General features: G+C 34.7%; 1 protein-coding gene across 4 annotated transcripts in view; it reads left to right on the forward strand.

Moving 5' to 3' along the window:
* FAP (fibroblast activation protein alpha) overlaps positions 1-16,407 on the forward strand; it is a 38,369-nt gene that overhangs the window by 11,895 nt on the left and 10,067 nt on the right. For 2 of the 4 annotated variants that reach the window (XM_032114645.1, XM_032114646.1), the window contains exons 10-21: positions 782-885; positions 1,213-1,348; positions 4,201-4,245; positions 5,928-6,032; positions 6,118-6,188; positions 6,786-6,839; positions 7,171-7,295; positions 8,499-8,546; positions 11,361-11,459; positions 12,171-12,240; positions 13,431-13,625; positions 15,934-15,988. In XM_032114645.1, coding sequence (XP_031970536.1) covers positions 782-885; positions 1,213-1,348; positions 4,201-4,245; positions 5,928-6,032; positions 6,118-6,188; positions 6,786-6,839; positions 7,171-7,295; positions 8,499-8,546; positions 11,361-11,459; positions 12,171-12,240; positions 13,431-13,625; positions 15,934-15,988 — 1,107 coding nt within the window. The remainder of the gene's footprint in view (positions 1-781; positions 886-1,212; positions 1,349-4,200; positions 4,246-5,927; positions 6,033-6,117; positions 6,189-6,785; positions 6,840-7,170; positions 7,296-8,498; positions 8,547-11,360; positions 11,460-12,170; positions 12,241-13,430; positions 13,626-15,933; positions 15,989-16,407) is intronic. The other 2 variants (XM_032114648.1, XM_032114647.1) reach the window with 2 other exon arrangements.

A 16,407-nucleotide genomic window follows, 5' to 3' on the forward strand; every position in this document is an offset into this window, starting at 1 on the left:
AGTTGTTATTTTTCATTATAGTAAATAAATTATGAGGCTAAATTATTTTTAATTTTTAAAAATAGAGGCTATGGCAGCTTCTGGTTATTTGCACACTTCATAGACTCCATAGTGCTTTTTGATCTCAAGGAGCTTTGGATTTTAATTGCTTTCAAGTGCCAGATCTAAGGCAAGAAGGTTTTGGGTTGGCATTTCTTCAGCATGTATTAGAGAGCTCTCCTGACTCTTATCATGTTCATTTGATTGCAAGGAATCATATTAATGTATCTTAAGAATTTGCTCACCTGTCAGCTCGATCACAGTTCTAAAGTAAAACTGGATGGTTTAGACCACACATGGAGAAGAATTAAAAAACTGATAACGTATGCAGTGAAGAAGCAGCCATGAAATCAGTTTAAGCAACCATTTTCCTGCTGTGATGGCAAACAGCAATTGCACTCATGTGAATAAACTGGAGTTTTATGCTGAAGTCAGTGTAATGTGTGCTGCAAAGATCCACACTGCAAACAGAACAATGGTTTCCATCAAGCACGTTTTCTGTAGAGAAAGGCACTAAACGTGACTGTTTAAAAGGTTTTCTTCTTTATATATTAAATGATACACAATTAAGTATCTACTACTGCTGTGTTACTCTGAGATCTTATTAGACTATTTGCTGTAATATACTCAACTGAATTCATATTTTGTAACCTGTCTACTTTCCGGCAAAAATTGCTTTGATTTTCCTCTATCTGAATTATTCAGAGCCTGGTTTTACCAACCTAATACATTTTCTTTGAAGGCTGGAGCTAAAAATCCTACTGTTAAAGTGTTTGTTGTAGACACTATTTACTCTGAAGCTTTTGGTCCTAAGGAGGTGCCAGTTCCTGCAATCATAGCATCCAGGTAGTGTGCTCTCAAATATGTCTTTTCTTGTTTAAAAAAGGTTTTGTCTATTTGTTTTAAATGCTTGGACCTCTGAGTTGTATTGTTTCTAAAGTGGACTGCCATATTAAACTCCTAGAAGGATCAGAGTCTAACTAGAAGTACTGTATTTTGATTTTGGCTGTCCATATGATACATTGTTATAAAGGACAAAAAGTACCCTAAAACAGTGGATGCTTTGCTGTTGCTTTTCAGACAGTAATGGGGGGGATGCAATCTGTAGCAATGCTTCTATACTCCTCTGGTTTAATAACAACCATTTCTTTCTCTTTTTCTTTTCTATTTTAGTGATCACTATTTTACTTGGCTTACTTGGGTAACAGATACTCGAGTCTGTGTGCAATGGCTGAAGAGAATACAGAATTTTTCAGTCTTAGCTATTTGTGACTTCAAAGAACATTCAAATACTTGGGATTGTCCAGAGGTAAGGAAGTTGGAAATATAAATCTAAAACTACTGAAATTAGCATTTGTTAATCCCTGCCATAATTACATTTTTCAGTGTTTTATCACAGTAATCTTTTACTAGTAGTGATACCTTTTTCAGTATTTTAATTGTTGGAACAAGGGTGAAAAATATTAATCACTCCAAGAAATAAAATCACTGAATTTTTTCTTTGTGAAGCTTAAATAACAACTGAAACAGCAGAAAAAAACCCAGAAGAATGCTACGGAGAAGCTTTCAGGAATGTTGTTTATTTCCTTCTTGTGTTAACATCTTCAAAAGTGGAACCATATAGAATCTGTATTTTTTTAAAGAAAATCTTATTATGCCATATTGAAATTCCATACTAAGTCTGGCTAAATCATGTCCTTTTAGATTAATGTTAGATTAGTTGAAAGAACATACATATTAATAGTAAGGCAGGTTTTCAGGAGGAAGATATTGTTCTGTTTTATCAAATCATGCAGTTCTAGACAGTAGGCAAGTTTTCAGAAACACAGAGCTGAAAAGAAAACTTCAGGCTAATTGCAACAGTAACCGTACATTTTGTTTCAATATGTCATGCTATGATTTAGTCAGTTTGGAAAGAAGACTGTGCTCTGCTGAACAGAACAGAACTTTTTAAAGCTTGAAGAGTGTACATGCAGATAAATTCATATAGATCCTGAAGGAAAGACAACCCTGAATTTCAGTAACTCTAGTACAGAGATCTCATCTGTTGTCTTTTAGTATTGATGCTTTTGGCTTGTCTTGTTCTTAGGGTTCAGAACACCTATTAAAACTAACATTAGATGAAACTTTGAACTAATGGGAAATAAAAGGCAAGAATATTTATGAAAGCATTTGGTATAACTGATAAATTATAAATTCAGAGTTTATTGATACAGCCTTTTCAAGCTGAAAATAATTTTTATTCCTCTGTAATATGACAATTGCTGCAAATATAAAGGGAATTTAAGGTCCTGTTCTTTCAAGAACATTGTCATTGAGGTAGTTTTCCACTACTGTAATATTGTAATTTATCAGCAAAAGACCCATATTTAATGCAGCATTTTATATATTTCCTAAGTAACTGTTCCACTTTATAGGTACATTAAAACTGAATCTCTACCTTGCCTCCAAGTAATGTATATTTTAATAATTGTGTGTTTTATTGGAAAGTAAAAACATTTAAGGTTTCTATGATTCTACCACAATCCACTGAAGTACTTTAACACAAGCTTAACTTTTAGCACACAACCAGTTTTATTTACTTCAGTAGATCTGTTTATGTGTTTAAAATTAAGCATGTGCTTAATTGCTTTGCTGGAACCAGACCAGACCAGACCAATTAACATCTTTCAGGACTGTGTTCATGATCCTTGTTTAATTGCATTTCTCCGTGAAACCTTATTTATGGAGTCACTACTGACGTTTCTATAATTCTATATTTATACAGTGATACAATGCTTTTATCACATTAAAGTTTGCACAAATGGCCAATCGAAGGAGTGTGAACAGATGGGAGTGCTGCATTAGCTCTATTTGCCATTAGAAAGTATATCTCTGAGCATTTCCTTTGGCAAAAATAGTTCTCTTGTTGAATTCAGATTACATTGAGTCTCTAATGTACAATAAATGTGCTATGTTTTGTGTATTTGAAATTAATAACAAAATAATGTCTACAAGATGTTCCTAAAGTGTAGATTCATCAGAAACGTTCACATGTTCAACTCTTGCTCATGTGAATAGACCACAGAAACCAATATGAGCAGTGGAACTATTCATGTGAGTAAAAGGTAGGCATGTCTTTGTGAAATTGGGACTACTCAAATGAGAGAAGTTAAGTATATCTCTAATGTACTATGCCATCAAGATCTGAGTCTTAATTTAAAGAAAGGAAAATAATGTTAGGATGCAGACATAAAACAATACATCCCGTTTTTATTATCTTAAAAAGAAATAAAGTTCATCTTTTGAGTTAATAGCTCGGTGGAGCCCTTGCAAAGTACTCAATAGTCTTCTAAGGGACAAGTACCTGCAACTTTTGCTCAAGTCACTTTCTGGGGATTAAATTAAAAGGGAGAACACATGATTTTAAATAGTAATGAGATTATGTTGAGGATAAGAAATACAAAGCGTATTCCTTAGAAAGCAAAAATACAAAGCATATTCCTTAGAAAGCAAATTTGTTAAATTTATTTCAGACTGTGAAGAAATACTGCAGTATAAAGAAAAGTTTGCACAATAAAAAAAGAAATACATTCATCAAAAGCAGAATTTTTTAATTTATCACTAGAAACTTTACAAGAAAAGATAAGTAAAAATGTAAAAGCACCTTTAGCTGCATCATTCATGCTCAGTCTTTTCCAAAATCAGCTTCAAGAACAAGGAGTTAGGATCTTCTAAATTTATATTCATAGTCTCAGGATGCCTAGTAGTCACATCATCCACTGCTCTAAATCAACATCACAGCTCTGAAATGAAAAAAAATATAAACCAGCTGAAAATCTAAACCAAATTTTTAATATTAATATTACTGATATTATTTTACTTGGATTTTCGCCAAAAATTAATGAGATTAAGTAGTTGTTCATTCTTGTTTTCAGTGAAAAAGTTGTGTAATTGCTTTAAATTTTATTTATGTCTGATGATAGCTGTTAAAAAACAATAGTTTAATTAATGTAATGACCTTAATACAGCAATATTTTTTACTCAATCTCAAGCTCCCTGAACCTTCATAGCAAATATTCTAAAATTCTCTTTTACAGGTGGCTACTGATTTATTTGAAGATTTTGAATCTCCATAAACTCAATCTTCTTAAAGAGTGTACATTTGCTTTTGTTTTTCAGAATCAACAGCACATAGAAGAGAGTCAAACAGGATGGGCAGGCGGAGTAGGTTTTCTTGTTGTGCTCTATTTTAATTCAGTTAAAAGCTACAGCTTCCTGCACCTTCCCATCAGTGTTTTGAAACATGAAGCACCCTTCTGAGTCACACAGCATTACTGCTTAGACCTGTTGCACTCTGTAGGACTGAGACTTTTAATGCTGTGCTAGACACAGTATCTGGCTACCTGCTTTCTAAATTTAAAAACCTACTTCTGTCCCAACCAACTGACTAGACAGGAAAGTAGGTCGAGACAGAAATTAATGAAGGGAGGAAAGTAATGAAAGAGGTAGATTTATAGTGCAATGTAATCCTTAAAAGCATCCTGGACTCTAAGAATAGATGTAAAATTCCTCTGATGACACTAGGGCAAGGTATAAGATGGGTTATCATAGTATCTTAAGAATAAAACCTGTCCATGCAGAACAGTTTTAGTGCCAGGTGCTGCACATCTTCAGCTAGCAGGGAACCTTCGAGGTAAAATGCCCCACTTAGAATGGCAGGTGATACTTCTCTGTAGTTACCTCTTAGCAAAAGAAGTTTTCTCTACCCAGTAACCTAGACAACCATATACCTTTGGAAACTTGCAGTAAAAACAAACTTACGAGGAAATTGTAAGGGCATGAGATCAGTATTTGCATACATATAGTCCAACAGTGAATATGTTGTGTTGCTTATGTTTACTTTCAGGCAGGGGAAGTTAACAGAATCAAGTATGTGGAACCTCACACTGCCTGAATATCCTGCAGTGGACTTAACACTTAGCTTCAATTTTCAGTACACTGTCCCTTAAGAGATGTTTTAATGTGAAAATCACATATTTACAAGGATTAGTTATTTTACTTGGTCCTTTTCTCTTTTTTGACACTTCATTTGAGGTTCTGATGATAGACTTTTATTGCAGCTAAAGAACGTGCACATGTGAATAAATCCTGGCTTTTGCCTTTATGGGATTTCAAGTACTAGGAATCACAGATACAGTCTCAAGGAGAATTTAACATGTGGTCACATGTCCTAGTTGAGCTTGAGTTAAAATTATTCAAAAGTTATATTCACTCAGGAATGTTTGAACGTGCTGTTTGAAGTGCTTGCATGTCGTTCCTCTGTCTTCATGTTTAGAAAGTAAAACTTACAGTTGCAGTAGCTCAACCTTAACTGACAATTTTAGTAAAGAAGTGATGGTTTGAAAGGAAGTAAAAGTTGAATCTGGAATAATCTGTTCTTTAAAATTAGTGGAATAGTATGGGAAACTTCAGATATCCATTTCTTTGATGCCGTGTTTGTTCAGTGAAACAGCCAAACTTTGTGGTCCACAGAATATTCAGTCTGGCGCCATTCATAAACATTAGCTTTATTCAGAAATTTATTTGTTAAAAATCATCTCTGTCTGTTTTTAAATAACTAAAGGAAGGTAATTTAGAATATACAAATTATTCCACTTACAAGTAGAGAGCTCACATTTGTGGGGTGCTTGAGCTATCTATATTATCATTTCAACAAATCCCACATGACAGAAATTGTAACGTGATCATGGGGAGATTGAATATCACAGGTACAAACTTGTGCAAAGTAGTTTATCCCATTTGAACTGACTAAATAATCTTGTTACTTTTAGTAGGTGTAGTATAATCTGCTAAACAGCTTGGACAGTCTTATGTCTCATCTACTGTTTTTTCTTCCATTGTTTCAGTTCTTTGTTTCTGCACCATATTTTACATCAGACAGCAGTTCATACTACAAAATTTTTAGTGACAAAAATGGTTATAAGCATATTCATTACATCAATGGCTCTGTGGTAAGTCAAGCAAAGTGATCTACATTGATCTACTGTCCTGAAATAATTCTACAATATTCAGTAACTTAAATGTCTCACTACACAGGAGAATGCAATCCAAGTTACAAGTGGCGAATGGGAGGCAATATACATTTTCAGAGTAACAAATGATGCAATGTAAGTGGCATGAAGTAAAAAGGTTGTGAGTCTTGTCAGTAAAAGCAACACAATCATTTGAACACCGTTTGTTAACTCATCAGATTATAGTTAGGTGTAATTTGGTTTTTATCTGAATGAATCCACAACAAATTTGTGTGCTAAGGCACTGCATAGGTGTGTAAACACGGTTTACTTATGAAAGATTCTTTGCAAATTGCCCTCAGTTTTCTATTTATTCTAACCACCTGTTTTAGAGAGACCTGTTTAAAAACACTTAATTTAATCATGTGGGTAACCCTCACACAATTTGCAGTAACTTGTCTTTTTACGATCTCTCATTCAACTTACTGTATAGATAGAAACAGCTTACATAATTGGAGAGATTAGCTCATGAGAATTAAGATAGAACTCCTATTTATATGGCTTATGTGTCATCTAATCATAGTTCGAGCAAAGATTTGTTAAGATGAAAGGTACATAAGCTTAACTACTCTTCCATCGCATGCAGAAATCTCAAAAAGTCTAAATTAACTTCCAAGACGGCTTTTCATCTTGATGCTGGTTCATAGGTCATCACTTTATGGATTATTTATTAACATATAAATGAATTTACAGTTTCTATTCAAGCAATGAATTTGAAGGCTACCCAGGAAGAAGGAATATTTACAAGTAAGTGTTACCAACATTATTTTAGTGATAGTAGGTTAATAGAAGATGTCTGTGAATTTGTCAATAAAACAATTTAGTTTCAAGATGCTTAATGTGCAATTTCACAAGCTATTTTAACTAAATCTTAACCTCAGATTATATCTGACAATTGAGGAGAAACAACATCTAACATTTAAATATACCCTTGGGGGAAAATTGATTAAAAGGTCAAGCATTTATTTTTAAATTAACTGTTCTGAAAGTACAGTTCCTGTGTTCAAGAATGTGAGACAGACACATGTAAAGTTAATTGCAGCAAAATAACCATTGCTTTATTTTATTTTTCTTCTAGAATCAGTATTGGAAGTAAACCTATGAGAAAACAATGCATTACTTGCAATTTAAGAAAAGAGAGATGTCAGTATTATACAGCAAGATTCAGTGAACGTTCTAAGTATTATGCCTTGATCTGTTATGGTACGTAAAGCATGGGAGCAAACATATAATCAAATTTATCAGCACTGTAGTTAATACTGATTATCCCAAATGATTGTTGCATGAATCATAGAAATGTCACAATAACCAGGAAAGATTTCCAGAAAGACTTTCCATGTTCAAAAATTTTGTGAAGATGTTTCAGTAAATACAGATATTTTCAGGATTTTTTTACGTTTTCAACAAAAATCTTGGGATTTTGAAAATTTAAAAAAAAATTGACATTTTTTAATGTTCTTCATGTCACTAAAAAGATTTTAATCCAGCTCATGAGAGCCATGTTTTTTGTTGCTGCAGCCAGAGCAGGATTTAGAAACATACACTGATTTCCAATTTACATGATCAAAGTTAGCTCTGAGAAACTGCTTTACTGTGTTTCCCAATTGAAATTATTAAGAACTGTGTCAGCCATAAATGTCGGCTATGTAGCACCTGAGAACATTTTTAATAACTGATCTCGGAAAAATTCAGTTCATGATGTGTGATCATTGAAACCACTTGCAAGACCACATATATTAAATGGAGTCTTAACTCTTTTGTAATAAGTTAGGTGATTTCAGTGATCTGAGGTTTCATCCACTGCTGTATTCAAAAAACAATGGCATCACAATCAAAAAAAAGGGGGAAAGTAGCCAAGGTTTTCCTTTCGTGTACTTCTTGTAAAGTTTACTGTTCTGATTCTGCACTGACTGATCAGCTGAAAAGTTCCTTAGGACTTCCGTTGAGCAGAGAACCAAATGTAGCAAATAACAACACCTTTCAATCATTCTTGCACAAAATAGTCAGTAAGGTCATCACCATATGAAAGGCACTCACCTTCACAAATACAATGTGACATGTTCTCAGAAGAACGTTTCACATTGGTAATTCTGCATTCACCTTATGTAATCACATCTCAGGTATTAACTAGATGTCACTTCATCTCTAGGGAGGAAGCATTAGTAGATTTAAAGTTGCTTCTGTTCTGTTTGTTAAGCAACACCTGTATATATACAAGTCTTTGCACACAGTAGCTTATGTATTGCAGCAGGGACTAGTGAGTTATACAGCAGAGAAAATTCAGATTTGTGTGTTGACTTTGAGCTATTTAACTCCTGTCAGTTACCAAAATGTTAATGTAATACACACTGCATCGCCAAATTCCAGCTTCAAACTGTAAACTGACTTTTTATCATTCTTAAACAGGTCCTGGGATTCCCATTTCTACTCTTTTTGAGAACCGTGGTGATAGAGGTACTGCAAGTATCCTGCCTATTTCTGAGCAATTGCTATACTCCTTTACGTCTAATCCAGATAAAGGCCTTCTAATACAATATTTAGGATTGTGATCAAGAAGCCTTTCATCTTGTTTGCTATTAAAATAACTAGTGAGTGAGCACACAATGCCTTTATCTCAGTTCCTTAGTCCAGCACTTTTTTTCCTGTTTACCCACTATAGATAAAATAAACATGGCCAACACTTTGTCTACCAAATTTTGAGTCAAACTTTGTAGAAAAAATTATTGTGATTTCCAGACTATTCATTTTCACATTTGGATGAACATGAGATTTTCTTTTTCATGAGGCAACACTACCTTATACAAAAGACAACAGTGTACTATTTAGAGTTTACAGTTTGACCTGTTGGGCTGTACTAATTAGAATTTGGATCAATGACTTGCTCTTCAGCCAACAGTAAAGATATCAGAGAAGAGCAGAAGCTCTTTCAGATGATCAGTTCAAATAACTGCTTCAGACAAGGTGTAATTATTGATACAAAGTGTGATTTTCAGCAAGAAACATTCAGAGCCCTTATTCTTTAAGTAGCTTGTTAGTGAAGACTGTTTGCAACCAAGCCAAGCAGGAACTTTCTAACTATGAAAATATTAATTGTTCTGCAGTGCATCTTCTCTCTCTGTCCCTTGTTTTTTCCTTAGAAGTTCTTCTCCAACTTTAAGCTCTCAGTTCCTGAAATGTTATGAAAACTAGCATGGTCCTGTATAAACTTCAGTTATTTAGCATTCCCTTCATTCCCCAGTAATCAGTGGAAATAGACTGATATTTTTAATGGTCCTTACAGCTCAGCTGCATTGATAACCCACTGTTAACTGAGTTTTGTCTGACCAAAAGATACACAAAAACATAAGGAAGACACATGCCGCAATATTGTTAAATTAACTTAATCCATGGTGATTCATGTGGAAGTCAGTGAATTGCAACATAATATTATTTAGACTCCAGAAGTAGTTGGTACATCTTATTTTATAACCACTTAAAAATTTTTGCAAATGGAAAAGATAGGTTAATGTGTCTATTGCAATTATGGTGTAGAAACACTGTGTTCTGGTATTTCTCTTGAAGAAGGTTTAAATAGATTTAAAGGTTTAAATACAGATCATGCATGGATTTTTTTTTTTTAATATTTAATCCATTGTTATAGGTCTCTGTTCTTCCTGGTTCACTGTTACCTTTTATGTAAAGGGGCCCTACTATCTTACCAAACTATGAATTACATGAAATGCAACTAAGTGTCCAACTGCAGTTACATGTTTCTTAACCTCTCTACAGGAGAGAACAGTTTCATGTAATGTATTTTCACCACTAGTTTCACCATTCCTCCCTCTGCTGTGCTGTTATTCTCAGGAATAAAAACAAATTCAGGCTTTTCTTTGACTTCTTCATTACCTTTTTTGAATTAATTTTCCTTAAATTCCTCGCTTTCATAATCTCTTCTGTGGTGCAAAACTATTTTTAGTAAATCCATTTTCATTGCAGTTGGCAGCATTTTGAAACTATATCACCCATGAATTTTAGTAGGAGACAGTTAAACTGACATAGAGCAGTTTGGAATTTCCTTCCAGGATGCCTACAATTCAGTTGTGGTAATGGGGAAGTTTCAGGAGTTTTGAGAAGAAGGATGAAAAAGGGTTCAGCTGAGTTTGCATGAGCATCCAAAGGCAGAATGATCTTTCAGCCATAAAAAAAACCCACTTGAATCTGCAAAACTTGCCAAGAGTACCTTGAAAGAACAAGTTCCAGTATTATATTTCTGGCATGTCCTAAGGACTACCTAGCTCAATATATGTTGCGAGAAGAATATTTCTTGTACTTTTTTTGAACATTTCCAGAAACAAGGAAGAGGGAAATGTAAAGGAAAAAAGAAAAATCTCATGCAGTTTTAAAAGGTTTTTTCATTCTGAAAGTAAAGCTAAAAGTCACAGATTTTCATTAAGTACAATATTCTTCATCCATCACTACTCATGGAAAAACACATAAACGAGACCCAATGGATTCATAATATATAATTCTACAGCCTGTGCTGTAAATTAACTAAATTTTAAATAGTAATCTTTAAATTATGTAACTGTAAATTTGGTCTAATGCAAGTAAAACAATAAATGTTAGTACTGTTTAGATTGAAAAAAGGGAAAAAAACCCAAAAGGTTTACTCAGTGAGCAGTACTAAGGACAGCTAGATGGTAAGTCTGGTGTCTTTGTGTAGGAATGTATTGTACAGTGGTTAAGTGAAGCTTTGCCATAACCCCTTGAGAAACTGAATTCCTGCATTACCCAGAAACAAGATATTCCCTGATGACTTTGTGCTTAACCACACTGCCCAAGGGTCTCAGAGGTTAAACTTATGTTAGTCTGTTAAGTACGAAAGGAGATACAGGAGATACAGGACTCTGTTTTGTGCAATGTGACAAATTTTGCATTTCTAGCTCCCACCATTTTACAAAACTGGGATGAGGGCTCTGCAGGAGAAAGCTGTTTCTTCATAACATGCGGGGCTCTAACACTCAGAGGCAACATGTGAAATGATTTGCATTGCAAAATGTACATCCTATAAAAATCTAACGAGTATTTGTGCACTGCAATACCAGTGCTTTTCTTTCATTTAGCTATGTGATCGAGCCCAATTAGAAGTGTCTGAGTGGATTTCATTACTCTGCTTGTAAAATTCACAGATTTCCTTTCTGTTCTAATAACACAAAGTAAAGGAATCTTAATTACTGAAGAGAAATTAACAATAAATCAGTTAATAATTCAGGCATTTCTTTTACTTAGAGCTCAGAGTATTGGAAGACAACTGGGAATTGCAGTCTGCTTTGCAAGAGATCAGACTGCCAAAAGAAGAAATTAATAAGCTTGAAGTGGATGGTATAAGTAAGAAATACACATCTTTATTGTACTTTTTATTCCTACCATTTTAATATTTTGCCCTAATTTTTTTATAGTAAATACTGTCTTTCTGTAGAACAAAGTTGTTAGCCTGTCAGATTGGGAAGTAGAGGCCTGGTTCTGCCCTGTTCAATAACAGCTAATTTGTCTATGCCTCAGGGTATCTCTCAGTAAAATAGTTAAAATACATTTGTTTCCCAATGCAAGTTTTTTAAAAATCTTTAATACTATTGGTAAAGAGTTTAAATATTGTGTAAAAACAATGAAATATGGTGGTAATAAAATGTGAAATGTAAACTGCTGTTCATGTGTTATGCATTATATTGACTTGCACACACTGTTCTTTTCAGTAGTGACTTTACCATGGTAATAAATCAGTGTCAAGTTTCCAAAACTAACATCTGATAATCCTACAACAGTTATGCTTTTCTAGGCACCTGGGAAAACTGAGAACCTAGACTTTTGTGAAATAATAATTTAATGTATAGCTAAATTAAAGTGGCTACTTTATTTCTTCAAAGTTGTTCTTCAACAGCTCAATATAAACAGTTAATTGCATCAGTTCTGTGATTCACAGTTCATGTGCTGTGTACTATGTGCTGATTCATGTTCATATACTGCTACACCAGACTCCAGATTATGCTTAGAGGAATCATTTCAACCATTAAGAATCTAATTTTAATTTGTCTTTTCTAGCTTTGTGGTACAAAATGCTTCTTCCTCCACAGTTTGATAGATCCAAGAAGTACCCTCTGCTTATTCAGGTGTATGTAACACTTCTTTTCTGTGAACGCTGTTGTTTTGTTAGAACATACTTTTTCTAATTTAAGAAAACCTGGGACATTTGCAACATTTTATGAAGCAAAACTACTTAATTCTGTTTTGTTTGTTGTTGTTTTTTCATTGTATTTCTGGAATAGAAGTTCAACCAAGTGGAGATTGATAAGGATTTTAATGTTAATCTTAGCATGATAGGGATTACTCTCTCAGAGAAAGAGAAAGGCTAAAATCATGTAAGATTTATCATAAGAACAGAGATCTTAGCTCTGTTACTGCTTCTGTTTATCATGAGATAGTCTGAAAGTATCGATTTCAGCTCTGCTAATATGAAAATTACAAGAGCCTGTTTCATTTTTTAAGAAGAAAAAAAATCCAAGCCATGTGGACTTGCTTTTTTAAGAGCATTTGACATAATTTATTGCAGGCAATAAAAATTGCAGTGGTGAAAAAAAAAAACAAAGATTCAGAAAGGAGAGCTGAGTGGGTGGAATAAATTTACATAATTTGTTATTAACCAGTGATGATCCAAAGGTCCAAGAATGCTAAGTATATTTGAAGGTTAGAGTAGAAGAGTCCTGTCCTTGATCTCAAATGTGTAATTAGCGTTAGGATCTTCTCATGAGGAGTGTCTCTGTATTGCTCAGCTATGTGGGGTGTGTTCTGCCTGCAGCTCCAAGAGCACATGATATTCCCTACTGAAACAAATGAGGTCTGGGGATAGCCAAAAAGTGTAAGGAGCTGTATTTCTTTCCCTTTTATTCTTTGGCATTACTGACTGCATGTGGAAGTCAAATTCAGAAACGCACCAAAAAGTGCTGTTACACCTAAGGAATTTGGAGAGAGCAAAGAATTGAATCTTAGAGGGATGGCTCTTCCAAGGATTCCCCTTAGGACAAGCAGCTGATACTGCACCCCTTAGTCTGAGCTGAAACTAATTATTTGCTTTAGGAATAAGACCTAAATGATTAAAATGGATTTTAGATAGCATATCTAAATCTCATAAATACATGAAAATAGTAGTTGAACTGTTTGTCTGCTGAACTCTCTGAACCACGGTCATGTAGCAAAATATATGTGGAAAAATTGTTAGAAGTACCGATAGTTATAGTCCAGTGTCCAACAACTATTTATAAATTTGTAAGTATGAGTGGAAAATGTGTGAATTTTCATCCTCAGGTATGGAGGGCCTTGCAGTCAGAATGTAAAGGAAACATTTAGCATTAGCTGGATAACCTATCTTGCAAGCAAAGAGGGAATAATCGTTGCTCTGGTGGATGGCAGAGGGACAGCTTATCAAGGTGACAAGATTTTGCATGCAGTATATCGAAGACTTGGAGTCTATGAAGTTGAGGACCAAATCTCAGCAGTCAAGTAAGTAGACTATCTCCCTGTATGGCTGTTGTATTTCCATGCCTAGAAAAGGTAATGCGAAAGAAGTATTAAATTCTCACCTTTTCTTCTGAAGAGCTGAGGTCTCCAGGATATAAGACAAAAACACTTGTAAAAATAAAATATTAGTGTTTGCTTGATGTCAGTGAGGTTTTGTCTGGTATATTAAGTCCATATACCACTAAGTCCACATTTAGACCTCACCACTTGCATTGTACAAGAGAATCATCAGAGGCTTCAATCCTAAGCCTAAGGAAATACAATTGTCAGTGCTGAGAGGTAAGCTAATTATCCATTTTTCTGAAGTTATTTCCTGTAGGGCAAACCTACCTCAATGACCATAGAGATTAGCCAGACATCCACAGTGACGTGCTTCACTGATTAGCTAAAGGTCAAATGAGAAGTTTGTAGCAAAACTGAACCTGACACAAACATTCTAGAGGTCAATTAGTCACAAACTTGCATTCCATGCTGTTGTAGGATAGTTAAGAACAGAAAGTACCTGTGGTCCCCTGATAAATGTTCCCCAACAGCTGCTCCTTTGCATGAAAACGCTTAAAATGTTCCAAGGGAAACCAATTCCCTCTGCAGAGGTTTTGGGACAGAGTGAAAGCTGAGGATTGTGAAGAAAGGTTGTCTGTTACAATCTTACAGATGCAGTAGCACTGCTAAAGTAAGCATTTGAAGAAGTGTTAGTTTGAACCCCACAGAGATGGGAGGAAGGAATTTAGCCTAGCCTTTGGTGTGGAATTTGGCCCGTCAGAGTATGGAGAGATTTCCAGGTGCAACAGTAAATACCCTATTTCCTCCAGACTCGACTAAGTATCTTTAGCTAGAAATTGGATGTAGCAACCCAGGTTTTCACAGCTTTCTGTGTTTGTTTGAGAGCACTGCCTGTACTGACAAGTCTGTGTAAGGAGGATATCTGTTCCTTCCTCTTTCTGCTTTGTGGTAATTCATTTCCTCCTCAATGTTATAAACGCACCGTTATCCTTTTCAGTGATAAATGAAACAGAATAGCTGAATATCATGTCAAGTTTTTCTATTATTCCATTATTTTATTTTCTATCCTGAAACTTTTAGGAGAAGTGACATACTTCAAAATATCACAAGAATGATTCTTTATTATTTTAAATTGTCACCCAGACATAAAATATCAGAGGGAACCTAAACTGATTCTGCAGTTGCAAAATCTGCTGAGACAGACCATGAAAAAATGACCTCAGACTTCACACTTCCCAATTTTCTGTCAGCACCTAGACTAAATTTTTATTCAGTTAAATGTAGTGCATTCCATCTTCCTGATCTAACACATGGTTTAAGACACATGATTTTTAGAGAGGTTCTGTGCTCTAGTGGGAAGTTCTTGGAGGGGCTTATACTGTAAGTGGAGCCCTGGGGACTAAGACAGTAATATAACAAAGCTGAATAATTTTTTGGCATTTCTAACTCTGTCCCACCCAGATAGTATCCGTCATTTTGGGTGTTAAGTCACTTGTGCTTGTCCTAGTAGATAAGGCTACGGATGTGTCCTGATGTGTATCTGAACCTATTCTGTTTATCTGTCACTCTCAAACCTTTGTGGTCTTTTGCCTCATCCTCTTTTCTTTGCTGTTGCTAATACATCTTCAGAAATACTGTCTCCACACTCTGATGCAGGATATTTGTAGCAGACCTAATATTTGTGATTCTCTTTGACCTGTTTGACTCCTGAGAGCATAAGAAGGGTTGCACATTTCATACATTTCAAGCTTATTTCCTACTTGGAGCATTAGTGGATGATTCCTTCATTTTTATTTTTTATTAAAGTAGCCGTAAGAACTTTTTACTTTCCAGGCACATAAAAAAACCCCTGATTTCTTCTGGGAATCCCTGATCTCCTCAGAAGTTGATATGGTTCCTCTTGAGAAATCAAAGTATTAACTCACTGTCACATCACTATGTTGGGTATCTTGCACAATAAAGTCTGGATGTTAATGGTAACGCAGCACCTTTGGCACTAAAGCAATGAAAATGATCCTCATCCACTGGAACAAAAATAATTATGATGAAAGTGTTAATTTCAGTATATTTTATTCTTTCAGGAAAAATTCTTCCTTTTCCTTTCAACACCTATTTATTGAATAATAGATGCTTTGTAGAAATCAGGCATGCTATGTTCATTGTCAGTTTGCTCAGATTGCTGGGGTATGTGGGAAAAAAGTGAAAGAAAAACTATTTTTTGCTAATTTTATTGTACTAGCAAATTTTTGTAATAATGCATTTATTTCTGTGATTTTATTTTCCACAGAAAATTTATAGAAATGGGCTTTATTGATGAGAAACGAATAGCAATATGGGGCTGGGTAAGTGATTGGAGCTCTTATATCTATCTTTAAATACTCCTGAAGTAGAATTTTTTTCATTCTTCCTAGTTCTGTCTTAAATATGTATAAAATTTCTTCTGCCCATGTGTGATGGTATTGCCAAAGGGGATGGTTCCTGCTGGTACTTACATACATGCAATTGCAACTAAAACATGCAATTGTCCCTAAAAAGGAATCTTTGGCAGCTCAATAGGGAATTTTGAAAAGCTCATATCTAATACATTGTTTGGACTTGAAGTTAAGCCAGATTGAGACATTTTAATTGGCTTACTTTTAACTTAGGGACTTACTGGCCTGGTTTCAAAATTCAAGTATTGTCCTTTCTGATCTGAGATTAAAATAGTGAGAAAAGTCCTATGACTATCTCTCATCAGAAAATGTGACCCCTGCATCATCCT

This window comes from Corvus moneduloides, chromosome 7 (genome assembly GCF_009650955.1).
Source record: "Corvus moneduloides isolate bCorMon1 chromosome 7, bCorMon1.pri, whole genome shotgun sequence".
NCBI lineage: Eukaryota > Metazoa > Chordata > Aves > Passeriformes > Corvidae > Corvus > Corvus moneduloides.